The sequence below is a fragment of the Acomys minous genome (genome assembly GCF_964271855.1).
Source record: "Acomys minous genome assembly, chromosome: 18".
NCBI lineage: Eukaryota > Metazoa > Chordata > Mammalia > Rodentia > Muridae > Acomys > Acomys minous.
The window spans coordinates 18,797,382-18,818,959 of NC_140501.1; the positions used below are offsets into that span (position 1 = coordinate 18,797,382).

Here is a 21,578-nt window from a genome sequence, read left to right on the forward strand (position 1 = left end):
CCTCTCCAGGAAGTCCCGTCTTCTACTTCCTGTCCTTCTGCCCAGCTGATTGGCTAAACAGAGCTTTATTAACAGTTATTACATCCATTCAAGACATTCTTCCACAGTTCACAGGTCTTCCATAAGGAAGGACTCAAGCACTAAAGAAGTGGATGTCTCCACAGCTTCAACAAGCCCCAAAGACTGAATTTCCTGAAGATAACCATTAGGGACCATGTGAATGACAGAGCTGAACATCAGTAATGGGCATGGATTCTGCCAGAGGGAAATGGACTATACTGGGTCTCCACAAAACCTTCTGACTTTATCCTTTTAATTAGACAGCTTAAGGGCAATGTGTAAATAGCACAGATGGATCAGATGGATCAAGGATGCCATTTAAAAAGTCAGTTTGGGGATTTGTAGAGGAAGAGCACATCAGAAGTTCTCTTCCTTGCTACAGAAGAATGACAGCAACAGTGTGCACTCTTGGCTCAACTCTGACCTCGTAGAACAGCAGCTGCCAGTTTGGAATTGAAAGCATGAGATTCTGAAGGCTAGGGAAGATTAATGTGGTCCTCTATGTAGCCCCTTTCCCTTCGACATTGTAGCCTGGAGAGCAGCAATCGCTCAGCTACGATTAGGCTCTTTACTATCGCTCTGTTGAATTTGAGCGGCATTGTTACAGTGTGAGGTTTATGTTTCCCTGTCTTCTGTGATAACACAGGTCAGAGGTTGGGCTGCAGGCCTCCCAGTGTTATGAAGAGCAATAATCCAACGTCTCTGCTGAGCCAAAAATAATATCGACCTAAAAACAGAGCTTAGATGTAGGACAGAGACCATCCTCATTGAGGGCTGCTTCCCCTTTGACAGCCTGAACACTCACACATCTTGATTCTTCTTATGGCTGCACCTACCTGCAAGGTGGCAATATTAACAGACTTGGAAACAGTTTGAGAAAGAATGACATTTTTTAAACAGCCAAATGTTTTAATGTTATATGAACAAAATAGCTTGGGATTTAAGTCAAGTCTCTTCACAAAGGAGTCACTAGAATAAATAAAAGTGGACATAAAAGTGATCAACAATAGATGATGATACTGATAAAGAGGACAGATGATAGATAGATAGATGACAGATAGATAGATAGATAGATAGATAGATAGATAGATAGATAGATAGGTGTGAAGCTAGGACATCCCACTATATACCACCTATGAACTGGAACATAGTGCTAATCTCCATTTGGGGCCCAACAGTCTGTCAACTTGGGAGTCACTGCTTTAATTCCTACTTCAAGCACCACAGAAAATGAGAGAAGTTTGAGCTCAAGCAAGCAGGCTGGAAAGAGAAGGAGAAGAGGTCTTCCTGTTTGCACTTTTTTTCTACCAGACTCCTAATAAATTGATTGATTCCCACACATATTGTGGAAAGGAATCTACTAAGTCCAGAGATCTAAATGTTAATTTGGGGGCTGGGATGCACCTCAGTGCTCGATGCTCACCTCACATAATTCAGGCACTGGGTTTAACCTCAAAAATGAGGTTCTGTTTGGGAGCTCCACAATGCCTGCCATCCAACTACGTGTTTAAAGTTGGCCTTCACAGTGGATGACTAGAACACAGTCTTGTGTTGCAGATAGATATTTCACATACTTCACACACAGCTATGGAATTCAGAACTGTTTTATTTAACTCTAAGCATGCTCTTTCTGGAAGGTCAAGTTTTGGAAACACTGTTTGGCACATATCATCCTGGTTATAAGCACAGACTCTAGAGCTATGCAGTTGGGAGCAGATGAATATCTGCTACTCCACTGAGTAGCTAAAGCCAGACATAGTTAAGATGAAGAGTGGCGAATAATCTTACAGGGTCATGGCTTAGACAGTCAAGCACTCGTTCTTGGGTTGGGGCAGGCATTCCAAACCAGCTCAGCTGGAAGACTCCAGTGCAGGTTCTTTCACAAGGGTGCTCTCAAAAGTCTGGATGGCCTGTACTTCCTGGAACCCTGGAATCCTTGACCAAAGCAGAAGCATTTTCTGGCTCATGTACTTGGCACTATCTTGCTCCTTGGTTTTAGAAGAGGCCTCAATTCCTTGCCATGTTGGCCTCTTAGAGAAATGCTTGGATGTTCTTGTAACCCAGCAGCTGGCCACCTCCAGATCATGTGATCCCAGAGAAAGTGACAAAGGCATCATATGTCTTGTATCAACTTTTCAGAAACATACATATATTGTTGGTTTTGCCGCATTATATTCATTAAAAAGAGTTTAATAAATCTAACTTCAACCAAAGGAAGAGAAATTAGCCTTGATCTTTGGAAAGGAAATGTACCATAAACTGCTCACTATTCTCAGATTAAGTTCCATTAATACCCTATTTCTTCACATTGTATGCCAAAAACTCATCAGCAAGTTCCTCTACCTGGCTCTACTTTCACTATATACATTGAATATATATTGCTACAGTCAATTGAATACATTGACTATATATTACTATATATATTGCATACATGTACAAAAATATGCTTATTAGATCATGAGAACTGTTTCAGAAGAGATAGCCCCATCCTTAGTTTATTGAAACAAGTAAAAGGAAAGAGGCCTGATATGCATGATCCTCTTTTGCCGTAGAGTTCCTTCAAGCCCTCTACAAACAAATGTCCAACTGGAATTCACAGGATGCCCCAATAGCTTATTTTAATTGATCTCTGGGCTATAGAATTTTAATTTATGTAGGATTTACCTTTTATTTATATAGGATTTACATTGTTTTGGATTTGCTGGTAACATAAGCATTTAGAGTTACTGAGCTACTCTATTAAAAATATATTAATTAAATTTGTCCTTGGACAGTTTCATACATGTCCAAAGGTAGAAACATACATAGTTAAAGGTAGTTTGGTGTTATGTCTATTTAGTTAAACATCATATTATAGGACTTTGACCAGGCTTATAGCATTAGACATGGAATCACTTCTGTAGAGTGGTCATCAAATCCAATGAGAAAGTGGGTGCTTACCACCCTAACAAACATGCACTATTGCACATCTGAGCACATCTTTCTTGGCAGTTCAGCATTGTAGTTCATGGAATTCTCTGTTAGATAAGACTAGTGTTGTCATCTCTTCCCCCAGCAGCCTGTATAATATCTTCCAGCACTTGGAAAGCTAGTCTGCAGGGAGAAGGGTTACAGCTCAATTCCTCTATATTTTGCAACCATGATAATGTGTGTCTGCAAATGAATTGACCTTTAAAGATTTAAAACAAGGGGACTGTGGACCCTGAATATTCCAAATACTGAGTCCTTTTTGGTCAAATAAAGAGGACAGGTACAGTTACATTTCTTACCAAGGTAATCTTAGAAGACAAGGCCATATAATATTGGTTTTGCTTTGCACAAAATTTTAGCCAAACTCTTACTGAGAAAGGGAAATTGAATCAGCCCTTTGACTACAGAACAGGATCAGGGTATGTCTATCTACAAGGTCTATAGCAGAGCTAAAGCTTCTCCATGGAAAAGTTAAAGCAAAAACAAAATTCAAAAATAAATCAAAACAAAAAACCAAGGGCTAGAACTAGAGATGGACAGGCAGGTAAAAGGACATGCTGCTCTTCCAGAGGACTGAGATTTTATTCCAGACCCCACATCAACAGCTCACAATCACTTGTAACTGCAATCCAAAAGTATCCAATGCCTTCTTCTGACCCCCATAAGCACATTGTGTACATATCATGCAAACACACAAACATACACATAAAGTAAATAATTAAATCTTTTTTTAAAGTATGTGGTGGCCATGCATGGCCTCTTGTAAAGTTATCTTTATTTGGTACATTACTTTGGGCAGCCCTTTTATTCTATCATATCATTCAGTAATGAAAAATTCACTATAGGTAAAAATCAAGAAATTAATATGGCCATGAACCAAGAGGGATTTTGGATGACAGATCCAGCAATCAATAGGATATCCTGCTTAGTCCAGGCTTTGGGGGGTGCGGATCCTGATCAAAGACTTACCAATGCAAATGAGTTCAAGGTTGGGAAAGAATGTAAACAGAAATCATAGTGACTAAATCCAAAGAGAATACAAAACAAACAAACAAAGAATATAGCTGGGAACAAACATCTATGTTAGTAATAAGGCAGCTGAAATCATATATAGTCTTAGCTCATTGTCTGGTGAAGAAATGCTTTGGAGGAGAAGTTTTAAGTGTCTGTGGTCACATTGCTTGTTCACTTGTCTTCAGTTGATCAGCCAGTTTGTGATGGAGTGAACCTGACTTAGTCCTTGATATATTCAAGGTTTAATCACTACATGTTTAAAATCCAGGTGAGCAGTGAGCAGCACACTCTAGCTTCTGCCCTGTTTTAAATTTTCAAGGTCATTTTTCTTTTTAGGACCTGAGAGCTTAGTCTCCAGCCTTAAACTGAGAAGAAGACATGCCTATGGAAACACTGGTTGGACAAAAAAAACTCATGAATAGAATCCAGGACCTCTTTTAAGCATTTGAAATGGGCCTTAAGGTGATTGTTCAGTGGTTAAGAACATTCACTGTCTTAATAGAGGACCCGAGTTCAGTTCCTAGCAGCTGAAATGGTTCATAGCCTCCTTTATCTCCATCCCAAGGAAGGAAATCTGATGCCCTTCAATAGGGAAACAAGCATACATATTTGCATGTGTATGCACATACACATGCATGTGCACACATATATATGTTAATCATCATTGTTATTTATCATCACCGCCAATTTAAACAGCCAATGATGGAGCTTTCCCTTCCTAGAGTCAGGTCTCTCTCTACTGGGGTAGCTGGAAAATCCCTCCTACATTCTGATATGGTTGTAACTGACTCTTGTACTTAGGTGCTCAGCTAACAACTCTCACCTGAAGCAAAGTAGCAGGAAATACCTTTTCCCATGTCAAGCTGACTTCTTCACAGATTCCTAAAGTGGTCCTTTTCAAAGTGTGGTTCACTTTCACTGCCCTTCTGGTAGATTGTGTTTTCCTTGAAGTGTGTCATTTTCAGGTGACATTATGACTTTGAATTCTTCCTGAGTTATTTCATCACAAAAGCAATGCCATTATCACTCAAATAGAAACCAGTAAGCAAACGGTGTAGAATTACGAGAGAGTATTAGTAGGTGCTAGAGATGGGGGGGAGAGGAAATGGGGGCTGAACGAATTAAGAGGGACTTGAGTGACTTAAGGTGGTGATGGGTGGAAGAGAATCCTGAGTATAAGCATCTACACATGATCAATGTACAGCATATACATATATCAGTGTGAATATTACTTTGTACAGTAAATATATAGCACAACTGCTAATTTTTTTAAAAAGGGAGGCAGAAAGGGTGGGAGGGCAGGAAAAAGAAAAGGAAACTCCTTTCAGTTCTGTCTTTGGGTTGACATGGTTCTTATCTTGATTCTTCACTCTTGTGGCTTCTTTGGTTTGGGATCATGTCTTCTTCCTTGTTGTGAGGGCATTGAATGTTTTTGACAAAAAGGTCATTTGTTGTTGTTGTTGTTGTTGTTGTTGTTGTTGTTGTTGTTCATTCTCTTGGTTCTTGTCACAAGCCTTTCCATTTTCCCAACAACATTCGGAGGGAGTGTTCTTGCATTTTCTGTTATTCTTCAAACCCTATGCCACGTCTCTGCTGTTGTAAGCTTTAAGAGCATCTCCCACTATTTGTGAGATGCGCGTTCTTAAAGTAGCATTCATTATTTGTCATTTCCTTTTTGTCTCAGAAGCGCTTGGGCTCATGAAAACCATATTTTTTTCTGGAACCACACGATCGGAATTTCTGTACCACTGGTATGCCCAACGGCTCACCCCTCCCCCAAATTCTGAGGGATCTTTCCAATAATTTTATTTAATCTTCTACATTTGAAGATACTTTAATTTTTCTCAGATTGGAATCCTACTGATGGGCGTTCCATAACTTTTAAGGCACAGCAGTCTACCACTAGTTATGCCTCATTTGGATTCTGCCCTAGGGAACACTGGCTGCCTGTGGTCTAACAGGAGTATTGTTGGACCTAATAATATATAGGCTGTGTGTTCTCTCTTGCCTTCTCAAGAACCATTGGGATTATTAGGATAATACAATATTTATGAAAGCCTGAATACCAGCCCAAAAGGAGCGACAGTCAGGACAGAGCAATTGCCACCACTGTTTAGGAAACTTGTGGTGACAGAACCACTGGTGAATTTAGAACATAAGTTATTTCTTCATCTTATTGCCTGCTGCACCAAAACTGTGCATTTGCAGTGAGCAGGTTACTCTGCTAAAGTAATATGAAAGCATCACACCATAACATACACCTTCCCATCTTCCCCCTATCCTATAAAACAATTCTAACTGCTAGAAGGCAATAGGGATAACTAAGGGTCCTGTTTCTATGGCATTTTCCTCCAGAGCATGAAGTACACTAAGAACAAATAACATTACAGAGAAAGATCATTTTCTTCCTTTCCATAGGCTTCCAAGTGAAAATAGTCCAACTACAGATGAAAGATATAATTCAGGACTAAACTGGAGTTGCTGGAGACATGGAGATAGACAAAACATAGCACACAAAACAACTGATTCCTGCAGAGGAAGAACAAAAGAGTAAATGCAGTAGTTCCTCATAGTTCCTCAAAGCAAGAGTCACTCTGTCCAATTGCCTCGAAGGTTCCTGTGTATGAAACCTAAGAAACCAAATACAAGTGGGAAGAAGGAGAATTCTGTAGCTCGGACACAACTGGTTTAAATCAAAAACACATTGAAGCTTAGAAGTTTCACTGTTCAAATGAGTTTTGCGCCAAAGGTACATTTTCCTTGAGAGAAGAGAAATCTCCAGGACAAAGAGCACTCCCTAAGCATCATGTATCTTCAATGTCTGACTTGGTATGAATGTTTCAACCAACCCACCATGAACACAAAACTCCAGGTTGGCTTGCTGTGTTTTTATACAGAACCCAAATATGAGTCAAGTGCCTACTATGCAGTATAAGCTAGGAATGGAAAGCAATAGAGGCTCAGAGAAAGTTCAACGAGGAAAGTAGCAACTGGGAAGGGTAGCTACAAGACCTCAAATCCCCCTCCAGCCATGATCATACATTATATAAGAGGAAAGATGACAAGGATAGAACTGGTAGCCTCACAAGTTTTGGCAGAGTCAAGGTTTCCAGAATTCTAAACACCAGTGGCTATCTGGTATACCATTTAGCAATGTACAGTTCTGAAAACCAAGCTTGTAAGCTACCTATCACATACTAAATTTATTTTTTGACAAAAAAATTATTAAATTCACTACAAGGGCCTGATTACCACTGCACCACAACTTAGTACAAATTCTTTTTTTTTTTTTTCTTCCCTTTGACCACTTTCCTGTCCAGAGCCTTGAAAGTAGATACGTTCGTGCAAGCCTTAGAACTCTTACATCCTCAGCTCCTATTCATCCAGGTCTGGGCTGGTTTTGATAACAGAACTTGTGTGCTTGCTCCTTTCTCTTCCTAGCATGATCTATGGATGGGATGCTTCTTACTTCAGCCAACTATAACCTTAAGTGTTATCTCTTCAGAGAGATCTTACTGGGAGGCTTGTGGAGAAAAGACCTCACATCCCACCACCACGCTCATGATATGGCTACTTCTGTTAAACATTTTCTCAAGTACTAATGTATTTTTGCGTCCCTCTTTATTTGTAAGTTCTATAAGAAGCAGTAGCTTGCTTTGCACTCGGAACAATCTTTGTCATGAATATTCACTAAGCGTTGGTTGAATGGATTAACAAATCATGAGTTAATTGACTAACCCAGAAGCTGTAATAAATGTCATAGAATCTACTTAGTTAATACAACATTACATAATAATGTCTTTTAAAGTATGAATTAACTGTTACTTTTGTACATTGTATGATTTCATATAAATATTCTCATTTTGACTTCTTTGGGAAAATTAGAGAATTTTTATATTTGGCATTCCTGAACAAATAGCATTGGATGCTTATGAGCAAAGATTATCCCAGATGTCACCACTCCTTCTTACCTTCCTGACACCAGGGACTGGTTTGCACAGGCTCCTCTTTACTGCTTTGTTAATGGGCCCAACCCTGTAAGTTCCTAAACCCCTACATTAAGTACATATGCAGAAAGTGTCCGGGCCTTCGTTCCATATATCTGTGTGATTTTTTTTCCTATCCCATCTAGAAATTAGATCAGCTTCATGTCCATTATTCCAATCTCAATCATAATGAAACATGCATTTTAAGCTGTGGTCCTATACTGGTCACAGAACAATCCCAGAAGCTTGAGAAACTCACTGGAGTCTCCATTGCCAGTAACAAGGCAGAAATATTCAATTGTGTTTCAGAATAGCTCTCACTTTTGTAACGTTATTTTTTTAAATAGCTTGCAAAACCCATATAGATGTTTTTCTTTATTTTCAAAATCTCATGAATATTAGATCCAGACTGGTAAAGTGATTCACTTACCAGAGTGGGGCACCCAGTGTCTAAGAAGGAAAACAGCTACATTTAATAGTAGATGTTGAGGCCAGATAGAAAGAAAGAAATGTAGAAATATGGAAAGAGAAAGAACCACATCCTTTTGCTCAGTACCTACGTATTTCAGAGGCGTGAACATTTTCCAAGCATCTGCTGTATGTCAGACCCTATTCAAAGCAATTGAGGATCTCACACTCTGTCTTACACTCTAGAGAGTCAGACAGCAAAAACTAAACAAGCAATAAAATAACTTTTATATGCAGTAAGAGTTGGTAAGAACTGCAATAAAAGGGAATGGGAGGAGAGTGAAGGAGACGGAGAGGCCTGGCCAGTGACTGAAAGAGCAGGGTGCTCTAGGTAGGTACTGTGGCGAGAGATCTGTGCAAGACCTGAGGAAGTGAGAGAAGACAGCTCCCTCTGCAGTGAAAAGACCATGGAGGTAAAGAATGGCATAGACCAAATACCCTGTAGCAGGCATACGCTAGGCATGTTCACAGAGCAGTGTGGCTATGCTGGCTGAGTTATTGACTACAGATAAGCACAAGACATGCATGATGCTCTGTCTCCACAGAGTCCAGTCCTGCAGGGGCAGTCCAGCCTTCTCCACTCAAGGCCATTAATCTTTGTGTTTAATATTATGTTTTAACATAGTCGTGAGGCTTTATGAAATATACAGGTTCTATTTTCTATAACAGCGGTTCTCAATCTTTCTCATGCCCTGACCCTTTAAAACAGTTCCTCCTGTTGTGGTGACTCCCAGTTATAAAATTATTTTCGTTGCTATTTCAATGATGTAATATTGCTACTGTTATGAATGGCAATGTAAACATCTGTGTTTTCTAATGGTTATAGGCAATCCCTGTGAAAGGGTCATTCAACCCCACAAATGGGCCATGACCCACATGCTGAGAAACCACACTATTCTAAAGAGACATTAGGCAACTGGAGCACTGGCCTTTCCAAGGAGACCCCAACTAAACCACTATCTACTCACAGTGAATCTCATAAGCCGGCTGCACTTTTGTTACTCCCAATATTTCATATGTTGAACACTGGTGCTTTTCGAAGAGTAGTCCTTCCTTCACCTTGGCTGCTAATCATCCGCACTAGGTGATCTGTTCATAGGCAGCCTTGTGAAAAACCTAACAACTTCCTATCCCCTCTATGCAGCTGCTCGCAGAGGACTGGCCGTTTGGCGCTGAGGTGTGTAAGCTGGTGCCCTTCATACAGAAGGCTTCTGTGGGGATCACCGTGCTGAGTCTGTGTGCTCTAAGTATTGACAGGTAAGAGTCCATTCTTAAGCCAAGGAGATCCTAACCACCACATAACTGCCATGTTGCTTAGGAGATAAACTATGCAATTCAATACAACCAAACTCTAACTGCTTGGAAAAATTTTTTTTTCTCTTTACATCTTCAGATATCGAGCTGTTGCTTCTTGGAGTCGAATTAAAGGAATTGGGGTTCCAAAATGGACAGCAGTAGAAATTGTTTTAATTTGGGTGGTCTCCGTGGTTCTGGCTGTCCCTGAAGCTATAGGTTTTGATGTGATTACAACAGACTACAAAGGAAAGCCTCTAAGGGTCTGCCTGCTTCATCCCTTTCAGAAAACAGCCTTCATGCAGGTAAGTTCACTTTGCTTTTTCTTTCTGCACTTTCCTTATAAATATTTAACTCTTTTCCCTAGTCCTCCACCTTGGTAAGCTATTGATTTATTGCTACCTTTGGCATAAATTAAGAGTTTGGATCCCAAGACTGTGAGGTTAACCATCACTAATGACCCTACCTGCAAGAATCAGGATAATTACCCCTCCACTGGAACACCCTGGGGATCCAGATAAATCCGGTTCCTACAAGCATGGCTGCGACTTTATGGCTTTTGTATCTAAAGTCCCACAAGGATGGATCATTGTTGTGTAATGTACACAAGGCAACCCAACATTGTCAGAGAAGCAGACGCTTTAACATGTGTTTAGATAGAAGTTGCCTGATAGTGGATTCAGAACAGCCTGCCCCTTCATCTCTGATGTTAAAAGAGAAGCTCTTTGAAAGTAGTATCGCATTTTGACTATTTATTCTAATCAGAAAATGGGAAAATAATGGTGATCTTAGTCTCTAAAAGATAGATCTGAGTATACGACTTTTGTTCAGAAGAATTGTTTAATACAATGGGGGTTGGTCCAACTGTCATCCAGGACTATTACCTATTTTATATGTACAAAAATTTAAAAACTTTATAAAATATACATTCAAAGGGAGACACCAATACAAAGTCAAGAATGAGCTTGTTCTTAACTGAAAGGTAAGTACCACATTAGGGACATTAAACCCTTCCCAACATAGATATGTCTGGAGTAATAAGGTTTTGTTTTATTTTGTCTTTTGTTTTTGTTTTTGTTTTTGTTTTTTTAAGGTAGTTGCAGAAAAGATCATGGGCAAAGTACAACTCACAAGTGCTTTCTTAATTGACCTTACACACATACACTGCTGACCTAAATGGCTGATACAGATCTTATCACACTCGTTTGTCCACACTAAACATACTTGGTAGAAAGGACAACTTTGCCTAAACACTGACAGGTCTACATACTTAACACCATTGCACCGCACAATTGATAGATTTGTTATTCAATGTTTCATCCTCACATAAGAATTTTGCTCAGCTGCTTAAGCCTTACTATATTGTCCCAAAGAACTGAAGTGTGCTCTGTAATGGTCCTTTCATTTAGTGCAGCCCTTTAATTATGTGGTCAGTAGATATGACCAAAGAAACCCTATACAATACACACATGGAATATCGGCTACAAAAACATTGTCTTTTGATGACTATATTTTGTTTTTAGCTGACTTTTGATACATAAGTTTTTAGCAGAAAATATTAATCATAAAAATTCTTTTTCTTCCATTAGTTTTACAAGACAGCCAAAGATTGGTGGCTGTTCAGTTTCTACTTCTGCTTGCCTCTAGCCATTACTGCAATCTTTTACACCCTGATGACCTGTGAGATGCTGAGAAAGAAGAGTGGCATGCAAATTGCCTTAAATGACCACTTAAAGCAGGTAAGGGAATGCACAGATCTGGCAGGTCACAGCCGTAACTACGCACACCATCTAGAGGCTTATAAAGAGAACCATTTCCTTTTGTTATTGTTTTGTTTTAGGATAGAATCTCGGGTAGCCCAGGCTAGCCTTGAATTCACCATGTTGCCAAGCGTGATCTTGAACTCCAGATCCATCTGCTTCTGCCTCCCAAATTACAGACCTGCACAACCTTATCCAGTTTAAAACACACATACACACACAAACACACACACACAAGATGTATGTATGTATGTATGTATGTATGTATAATATAATTTTAAACTTTGTTTTATGCATGTGGATGTTTTGTTTGTATGCATGTAACACAACATGCCCAGGGTCCACAGAGTTCAGAAGGCAGCATCAGCTCCTCTGGTACTGGAGAGAAAGATGGATGTGAACCACTATGTAAGCACTGGGAATCAAACCAATGTCCTTTGCAAAGCAACAGGTACTCTAAGCTGCTGAGCCATCTGTCCATCCCCCAAAACCTTCACCTTTTAAAGATGATTCCTAGTGATTTTAGTCCTAATTCACAGTATCTAGTTGGAAGATAAGTCTTTATTTTTGCAAATACTGCTAAATATCTTGTTTGAGGCGAGTGTGTGCTGTGAATGCCTAGGGCTAGCTTTATAAGGCCCTGTGGTTCTGTTTCAGAGACGAGAAGTGGCCAAGACAGTATTCTGCCTGGTCCTGGTCTTTGCCCTCTGTTGGCTCCCACTTCACCTCAGCAGGATTCTGAAGCTCACTCTTTATGACCAAAATGATCCTCACAGATGTGAGCTTTTGAGGTAAGAAAGGAAAATACAATGGAACACATGTGATATAAAAAAAGCAGTGGTGACTAGTTAGGAGAAGGGAGGCAAAAAAACAGAAGACGGTGACAGGGTGCTGAGGGAGATAAGGGAATAAGAACACGTGGTGACATGTATGTATAAAGCTTATCAATCTATGCTGACTTAAATTTTTTAAAAAATAGAAATAATTGTGTAATAATTCCTTCAGATATTTCACCATCATCAATCCTTCCAACAGGCAGAAAGAATGCTATTTCATATCCTTAGAGGCCAATTAAGACTACCAATTTTACCTTCACCTCTGTTTTAGATAGATAAATAAGAAGGCTGAAAAAAGAAAACCTTGAGAATATAGGCACAGAGTCGTCAAAATGATGAGTGAATGACAAGATGAAAAGTATCCGATCTGAGACTTCACTATATGCATAAAGTCTTTTTTTTTTCCTGAGCATCTTATCACTTCCAAATGAGAACTTTATTTTTAAAAGGAAAGCTGAATATGGGAGATAAAGGTAGGAAAGGGCAGTGGAGATGGCATAGACAGAGCAAGAGAGCAAGCCAGGCAAGCAGAGAAGCAGAGACAGGTAGCTCAACTAGCAAATTAGTGGTTAAACTCAAATTGTTGGATGCAGGCAATCTTAGTTTTCTTCATGAAAACACAAAGGTGTGCATTAAGAGTATACGTGGAAAAAAAAACATAACTTTTACAGACACAGTTGTGCTTTTTGCAGCTTTTTGTTGGTTTTGGACTACATTGGTATCAACATGGCTTCTTTGAATTCCTGCATTAATCCAATCGCTCTATATTTGGTGAGCAAAAGATTCAAGAACTGCTTTAAGGTAAGAGATTATTGTAAAACAAAAGGTTTCCTGTGGTCTGGCATCAAATATGGGCCTTCAGAATCATTAACATTTCTGTGTAAAGAGAGCTGGAAAATTGCTCATTTACATACAAAGCACTACAGTAAATCCTAGTCAGTAGTCAGTAGTGTCCTATGCCTTAGTCACTCACTAATACTATTGGAATTGCTTGGATTGATAAACTTACATGTGTTGATAACTGATGCCATGTGATCAAATAAGAATGCAACATAGTTAATGCACTACTCCTCTGATTTGGGCAGATTTTTAATTGTTCATCTACAATTTTTTTGGTTATAAATAAATTAATCTCTTTTTCTTACAGACTTTGGGAATAAAGTCAAGGGCTAGGAGATGGTTCAGGGGTTAACAGCACTTGCTCGGCAGGAGGGTCCAAGTTCAAGTCCCCAGAACCAATGTGAAAAGTCAGTCATGCTGTACTGGGTGCTATGGCATATGCCTCTACTCGTAGCACTTGCGAGGCAGAGAGGCAGGCAGATCCCTGTAATTTCAAGACCAGTTTGACTTACAGACTAAGATCCTGTCTCAAAACACCAGAGAAAGAGACAGAGACAGAGACACAGCTACTCACTTGACTATAATTCTTGTGCTGGGGATGACAGGGATAAGAGGACTGCTGTGGCTTGGTAAACACTAGCCTAGCTCCAGGTTCAGGAAGAGACTTGATCATAAGGGAAGAAGGTAGAGGGGGATAGATCAGGATACCTCTGGGATCTCTCTCTCTCTCTCTCTCTCTCTCTCTCTCTCTCTCTCTCTGTGTGTGTGTGTGTGTGTGTGTGTGTGTGTGTGTGTCTGTCTGTCTGTCTCTCTCTCTCTGTCTCTCTGTCTGTCTCTGTCTGTCTCTCTCTGTCTCTCTCTCTCTCTCTGTCTTTGTCTCTCTGTCTCTCTGTCTCTCTCTGTGTCTGTCTGTCTGTCTGTCTCTCTTTCACACACAAACACACACACACACACCCATATCACCGCAAGTATAAAACTTGAAATCATTTCTACTTCCTCTTTTCTACCTTCTATGTACAGACTTAATATGTTGCTCCAAGTAGAATATAATTATATCATACTCAGATGTTGACAATATGGCACCCATCCATCCAGTCATTCTTTCAATAATGCAACACCAAGTAAAATATGCCTCCCCTCACAGGAGAATGAGCTATCATCCCTGGTATTTCATTACTTGAAAACCACATTTCATTTCATTGTAAACACTAAAAATGTTGAAAATGTCTTTGCCCATTCATAACTCAGACGTAAGGGATGGAAAAAAACTTTTATCAAAATCAACTCCTTTCTCTACAGAACAGAAAACCTGCTATTTTTCTGAACATATGGTTTATCATAATGCAAACAGAAAACCTGCTATTTCCTTAGACTCATAGTCTATCATAAAACAATCATAATGAACAAAGGTTTAAGAATTTTAAAACCGCAGTGAAAAGTGGACAAAATAAAAATCAAGACATTTGCATCCTTTATAAATTTATTGCACAACTATATAAAAAATGCATGTGAGAATAGCATGTAGCTTTAAAAAATAGCTAGGCAAAGAAGTGTCAGTTTCAAGTGAGAAAAAGCAAGGGACAGGGTACGTACACAAGTTACACAGACATAAATACAAGCATGTGTGCAGTTGTAATATTTGTATTCTCAGGGGGAAGTGTTTGACTTTCACAGTTGTCACACATTAAGAGATATATTTTTCAAGTAAATAAGACAAAGTGTAGAAAATTAGGAGTGGGTTTTGGAGCTAAAGAGATGAATCAGTGGGAAAGAGCACTTGCTGGGGAGAATATGAGTTCAAAGCCAAGCACTCACGGAGAAAGTCAGCTTTGCCTGTCTATGCCTGCAGCCCTAGCCTTACAGGCCGGAGACAGAGAGCCTGACCAGTCAGCTAGACAGACACCGTGAGCTTCAGGTTCAGTGAGAGATCTTGTCTCAAGGGAATAAAGGAGAGTGCAATTAAAAAAAAAAACAGATATCCTTCTCTGGCCTCTTGTGCAGTGTGCATGCATCCATACACACACACACACACACACACATGCACACACACACATAAAGCTTTTTCTTGGCTAATGTCAATTACATATTTTTTTTTCCTTCTTCGTACTTTTTAATTGCAAAAAAATCAGCATTTGCCACCAATGTCGTTATTTTTCAATGTTTAACATTGTATTTGTTATTACTGTGTGAATACAATGAGTGTGTGTGTGAGCATAGGTGTACGCATGCCATGATGCACAAGTGTTACTCTGTGTGTGTATGTGTATGTGTGTGCATGCGTGTGCACGTGTGTAACTTTAAGCATCTGTTCTCTTTCCGCCATGAGTTCTAGCTCTCAAAACCAGGTCATCAGACTTGCAAAGTGCTTTGCCCACGGAGTCATCTTTCTGGCCTTCACTACGTCCTTTTTTTTTTTTTAAGGGGGAGAATGGGAGGGTGTGGAAAGAAAGGACTCAAGAACCTCACACTTGCCGTAAGAGTCAGAGTCCTAAGGGCGGGAAGAGTGATGGCCTTGTGACTGAGCAAACACACCATCAGTTGTTCTGTCTTGCGCAGTCGTGCCTGTGCTGCTGGTGCCAAACATTTGAGGAAAAGCAGTCCTTGGAGGAAAAGCAGTCCTGCCTGAAGTTCAAAGCTAATGACCACGGATATGACAACTTCCGGTCCAGCAACAAATACAGCTCATCTTGAAGGAAAAGGGGATCGCTTAATCCCACGGCCGGCCCTTGTTTTGAACAGATATCATGAAAACAGAATGAGACCTTTGCCAAATCAAAATCGAAATGGGGAACTGTGTGCGCAGAAAGGCATGCACTAATGTTAAGAGAGGGATTGTTTTTTACTGTTGTAACTTTTTAGCACCTGATATTTCATGAGCTGTTTACAACCTAGGAAAGTAGGGAAAATGAATGAGTCCTCCCTGAGAAAGCGCTAAGGTTTCTAGGCAGCATGTCAACACAGCTCTTAAAAAGCTCCCGGTGTATTTGCATAACCAAGTCCACTCAGAACTTCTGTTCAGGGGTTTATCGTCTGATCATATGGTCTGAATAAAGGAAAGTTTTAATTATTTCAATTTGAAGCTTTTTTAAAAATAAGAATGCATTAATAAACTTTTGTGCATAGTCACACACACTATTCTGGTTGTAAAACTGTATGCAAAATGTGAAAGCGATGTGACTGGTAGATTTTGGTCATTTGTACAAACATTTACATGATCAGAAGGGAGTAGGAAAAAAAGAGATGGAGCCTTGATGTTTAAAAAACGTTACCTTCTTTACATTCAAATAAAAGCAAATGTCACAGAGGGAAAAAAAATGGGAAAGTGTGAGCTGCTATGACTGAGACTTCTGGACTTCCCACTCTACAGAACAACACAAAAAACACAGAACACTACCTATTTTTTTTTTCAATATTCTTTCAAATATCCTTTCACGATTGAAGCTTAAATTCCATTTGGTTAGCTTCATCATCTGTAAATATTTAGCTATTAACTATAAGCACTACATGTAGATGATTTAACAACGGGCAGGCCCCAGCATTCATAACTTTATGATAAAGATGCCAGGAACCCGGTAACAGACAGAATGTGAATTGCCTGGTGCAGTGTCCACATGGCAAAGAAGCAGGGAGCATCCTTTTAGCCGTGCTGTAGAGAAAATGGCCCACAGCACAAGACAATAGCTAAAAATACCATCTTTTTAAAGTCATAGAAAGCCGTCACTATAACCAGCTATCTTGGAGGCATATTGCTAACTTGTATGTTATTTTTATTTCTGAAAGTAGCCAATAGAAAGATGTTCTGGAAATGGTGCTTTTTCTAAAACGTAGAAGCCAAACTGCTTCAGGGTCAGCGTCTTCTTGCCTAGTTTTTTAATCTCCTTCCACAACGTGCCTTAGGTTCACTCCGGATGAGCAGTGTGTGGAAAAAAAAAAAAAGCCCAAGAGAAAACCAGCGAGAGAGGAAATGAGGTGGGGTGGGAGGAAGCCCGTGGGGAAAGAGTCCCATTCTTAGCCCAGTGTTCGTCACAGCCGCGTCCTATCAGTGCGAAAGGTCCTGGGTCGGCTCCAGCCAAACACAGCACAGTGTTCTCACAGAGTGACTCGGGAACAAATCAAGCCCAAGAGCTTTGAATTTGCCTTAAACTATAATAGAATTTCCTTTTTTTTTTTTTCTTTTAGTAACCCAGGCCACATGGTGAAAATGAGCTAAGAATGCAATTTTCTGCCAGAATCCACTGTGACAATACAATAAACCCAAATACAACAATGAGGTCAAAAAGAAAGAACACTGATGAGTTGGCATGCCACATGGACTCTGTTTCCGAGTCAAGCACAGTTCTTGTCCACAGCTTCCTCCTTTTCCTCCTCCTCCTCATTTTTTATAACTACTTTTCAGCACAAAAGGCACACCAGATTTTCAATTTTCAGTTAGTTATTGGCTCCCCAGTACTTTCACAGCACGAACATATGTCTAACTGTTGCTGAGTTTTAGATTGTTTTTACTGCTGTGCCCTAAGTTCCTAACACCCTCCCTATGTAACTCACGTGTCCTTTCCTGCTCCATGTCAGACTCAGGGGCAATAGTCATTTTGCCAAACTATGAAATGGCACACAAATGCTGCCCGTGCCATATTTGCAATAAAATTGCATTCAGTGGCTTTCTGGTTCAAAACTTAAGCAATAAAGAGTGATAAGAAACAAACAATCTCATCGCATAGTTAAAGCCAACATAAGAAAGGATACCATCTAATGTAAGCATACTTTCTAACACTCACGCTGCCTACTAGAGCAGTACAGAAAAATAGTATTACAAATCATGTTAGAGGTCAAAAGATTTGTAAGTGATTTCCACCTATTTTCTCCTGAATTATCCATTGCTAACACTGGTCTGTGTCCAAACACTCCAGTTTCAACAATGTACAGCTGCCAAAGGAACACTGTCTTCATCAAAATGTGGGTGGGTTGTGTCTAACATATAATTGTAATAGAGCTATGTAAAATAATTGTGGTTTGTTCTGCTCTGGTCACTTAGAGTGGCAGCTTGTGTAGTTGATAACTTCTTATTGTATAAACAAAACTAATAAACGTTCAAATGGCTTTAAAAGAGCAACTTATCTTTCACTATGTGGGCATTCATTCATAAACACTACTGAAATGGTTAAAGGAAATAGAGATGCTGTAAACGAACATTATTTATGTTAAATATATAACTATTGATGAATGAAGTTTAATTAAAATGCGGCCATTCTGACTTTTTCTATGTCTCATTGCACATATGTAGCCATCCTTCATAATTGATTCTCTCAACCATCACCAGGCATCCCCAGCCTCCTTTATCACTAGGCATCCCCAGCCTCCTTCGTCACCAGGCATCCTTAGCCTCCTTTATCACCAGGCATCCCCAGCCTCCTTTGTCACCAGGCATCCTTAGCCTCCTTTATCACCAGGCATCCTTAGCCTCCTTTATCATCAGGCATCCTTAGCCTCCTTTATCACCTGGCATCCTTAGCCTCCTTTATCTGTGTAGCTTCTTTTGGATCTTTCCGTCTTTAATCCTTATTGTGTTACATTAAGGATGGCATGAGACTTGGGGATTAGGCATTGCATTTCACACACAGCCTTTTAGTGTTGACTATGTGCATGGTAGACTGAAACTATTGTAGGAGGCTAAGTTCCCCTGATCAGGAAAAGCTGATGTCTGAAATGCTCCAAAAGCCCCACCCTTTTTTAAAGTGGTTTTTTAAAACCACATTTTACCTCCTGCTGTATAACACAAAGTGCAAAAATAGTAAATGAAGTTACATGCAGGCTGTGTGTGCGTGATGTATATGAAGCATAAGACATTTTCTGTGTGTACCTGGATCCCATCCCCACAAGCTCTTATTGTGTATGTGCAAATATTCCCAGATCCAAACAAGTGCCAGAAAAATGTTCAGAGAAAGAGGTAAAAAAAAAAAAGTAAAGAAAGACTATAATATTGGCAAGCATAAATACAAAATGAGTAGAGCAGTGAAATTAATCCTTTGGGGAGCCTTGCAAGAAGAAACAAAAACCCCCGAGTAGTGGAAGTAAGATGAAGGGAAGTCAAAGGAGTGTGCTGAGGTACCAGGGAAGAGAATGGCACGTTGCCCTTTACAGCTGGCAGCTAATGCATCCGAGCAGCTCGGGTGCATAATTTCGTGTGGTGGTGTATCTGTGTGATATAATTATATTTCCCTTATCTGGTCACAAATATACTTATTCGTACACCAAGTCACTTTAGCAGTAAAGAAGGATTAATTTAGTGAATTAAACATTACTTTAGTTAAAAGTCCACTAACATGGCACAAAAGTAAATTTCAGAGAAGTATAAACAGAGAATAAAGGGAAGGCCCCACCAGCTCTAAATGTGAACAGTCTTGTAAGCTGAGAACCAGAAACATGAGGAACAATTTATGCAAATGTGGGCTTTCTTTATCGCATGTCCGCCAGAGAGACAGGTTGGCATAGTTTACAATCAAGGATATATACTAATGAATTGGGAGCAGCAAAACCTTTGAAGAAAACAGAGTGAAGTGAACGTTAATACAAAGCAGGTTATTGCAAGTCACAAGAGCCGGATCCCAACATCCCAAATTGCCATCTGTATCTGGTGAGTGCTACCCACCCTTACTTCTGTAAAGACAGGTGGCTTACTTCTGTAAAGACTGTGGCCAATTGCTGTATAGACTTATAGGTATCGTCACAGCAAGGGCAGCAGAAGACAGGATTTGTTCATTTTATGGAACTGAAATTGTAGGAAAACGACTCCATAGCGAGACTTCCAGCCCCCTCCCCCCTCTCTAGCAGTGACTAGCAGCAGCCTTGTACACCCTGAGCAAGAGGATGAAGTCTCTACCTGAAGAAAATAGCTAATCTGCAGATGGAAGATCCTTCAGCTACAAACAGGGAGAGTAAGGAAGGTTCTCACTAAAAAGAGATATGCTTCTTCCCCATTCTGTGCACATACGTAGAATTCCTAAGCTGACTCTTGGTGCCACTTCTTAAAGAATGAATGAGTGTCAGAAACCCATCGGCATTTTAGAAAACTTTGTAGTGAAAGACAGAACTGATGACTATTGGAAAAAAACAAAATGTGAGGAGGCTGAGGAAGCAAAGTGAAACAGTCGGCATAACTGCACTTAATTTTCCCAGACTAAGGAAGCAAAATCAAGGTGTTTAATGATCAAAAGGAAACTTGAGGGTTCAGATACTGCTCTTGAAAAATTGAAAATATGCTAGAAGAGATAAAAGATAGAAGGAAAATATCTCCAAAGGCCAAAATTGACAACAAGTAGAATATGAAGGGATTTTACCAACCGGCGCTCGGTAAGCTGCAAGCAAGGAAGGAAACCCAGGAAGGAAGGCCAGGAAACAGGTGAATCCAACACAGGACACTCAGTGACTAATGTCAGCAGGGTGGGGTGGCAAATATTCTAGCCTGTCTACGAAACAGCCAGTCCAACAGAAGCAGACTGGAGAAAGGAGAACAGCAAGAGAGAGAGAGAAATGAAAAATAGGAAGGTTGCCTGGTATTTTTGATAATATCCATAGGAGTGTATAGCTCTATGAGGGCACCTGGGGATAAATGGATGATAGTTCATTCATCACATATTAGATGGCTGCCACGGGCTGGAGAGACGGCTCAGTAGTTAAGAACAGTGATTGTTCTTGTGGGAGATCTGAGTTGAGTTCTCAGCACCCACATTGTGACTCTCAACCATCTTGTACCTCTAGTTCCAAGGGAGCTGACATCCTCTTTTGGTCTCCATGGGAAACAGGCATACATGTAGTGCACAGACATACCTGCAGGCAAACCATCCATACTTATAAAAATAAACAAATAGAAAAGAACAGTAAATATTTAAAAATTGGTTTATAAAACACAAGTGTTATTCTCCCTATAACTCCTTCTTTGGGTGGAAAAAAACATATATTTGTAGCCATGTATCCATGGCTTAGATAAAAGCAAATTTACTTTGTGAAAATAACAGTTTTAATCAAATCCGCAACTGTGGTGTCCTCTCCCTCCCATCTCTCCTCTCCTAACCTCCTCCTTCTCACTCATTCCTTCTCCCCTTTCCTTCAGAAAAGGGCAGCCTCATGGATCTCAGTCAACCGTGGCAATATCAAATTGCAGTAAGAGTAGATACTTCCCCTTGTATTTAGGCTGGAAAGAGTTCCCTAAAGAGTTGAAAGAGTCAGAGAAAGCCCCTGCACCCACACTGTTAGGAATCCCACAGGAAGACCAAGCTATACAACTATAACATATATTCAGAGGGCCTGGGTTGGCCCTATGAAAATTCCCTGATTATTGGTTTGGTCTCTGTGAG

The 21,578-nt window shown here is 40.0% G+C and overlaps 1 protein-coding gene across 1 annotated transcript in view; it reads left to right on the forward strand.

The window, feature by feature from the left end:
• Window positions 1-18,331, forward strand: part of EDNRB (endothelin receptor type B) — a 29,819-nt gene extending 11,488 nt beyond the window's left edge. Inside the window, exons 2-7 of the mRNA XM_084766927.1 lie at window positions 9,643-9,755; window positions 9,892-10,096; window positions 11,381-11,530; window positions 12,209-12,342; window positions 13,080-13,188; window positions 15,784-18,331. Of these exons, the coding sequence (XP_084623053.1) occupies window positions 9,643-9,755; window positions 9,892-10,096; window positions 11,381-11,530; window positions 12,209-12,342; window positions 13,080-13,188; window positions 15,784-15,918 (846 nt within the window). The 3' untranslated portion in view covers window positions 15,919-18,331. The remainder of the gene's footprint in view (window positions 1-9,642; window positions 9,756-9,891; window positions 10,097-11,380; window positions 11,531-12,208; window positions 12,343-13,079; window positions 13,189-15,783) is intronic.
• The last annotated feature ends 3,247 nt before the right edge of the window (window positions 18,332-21,578 follow it).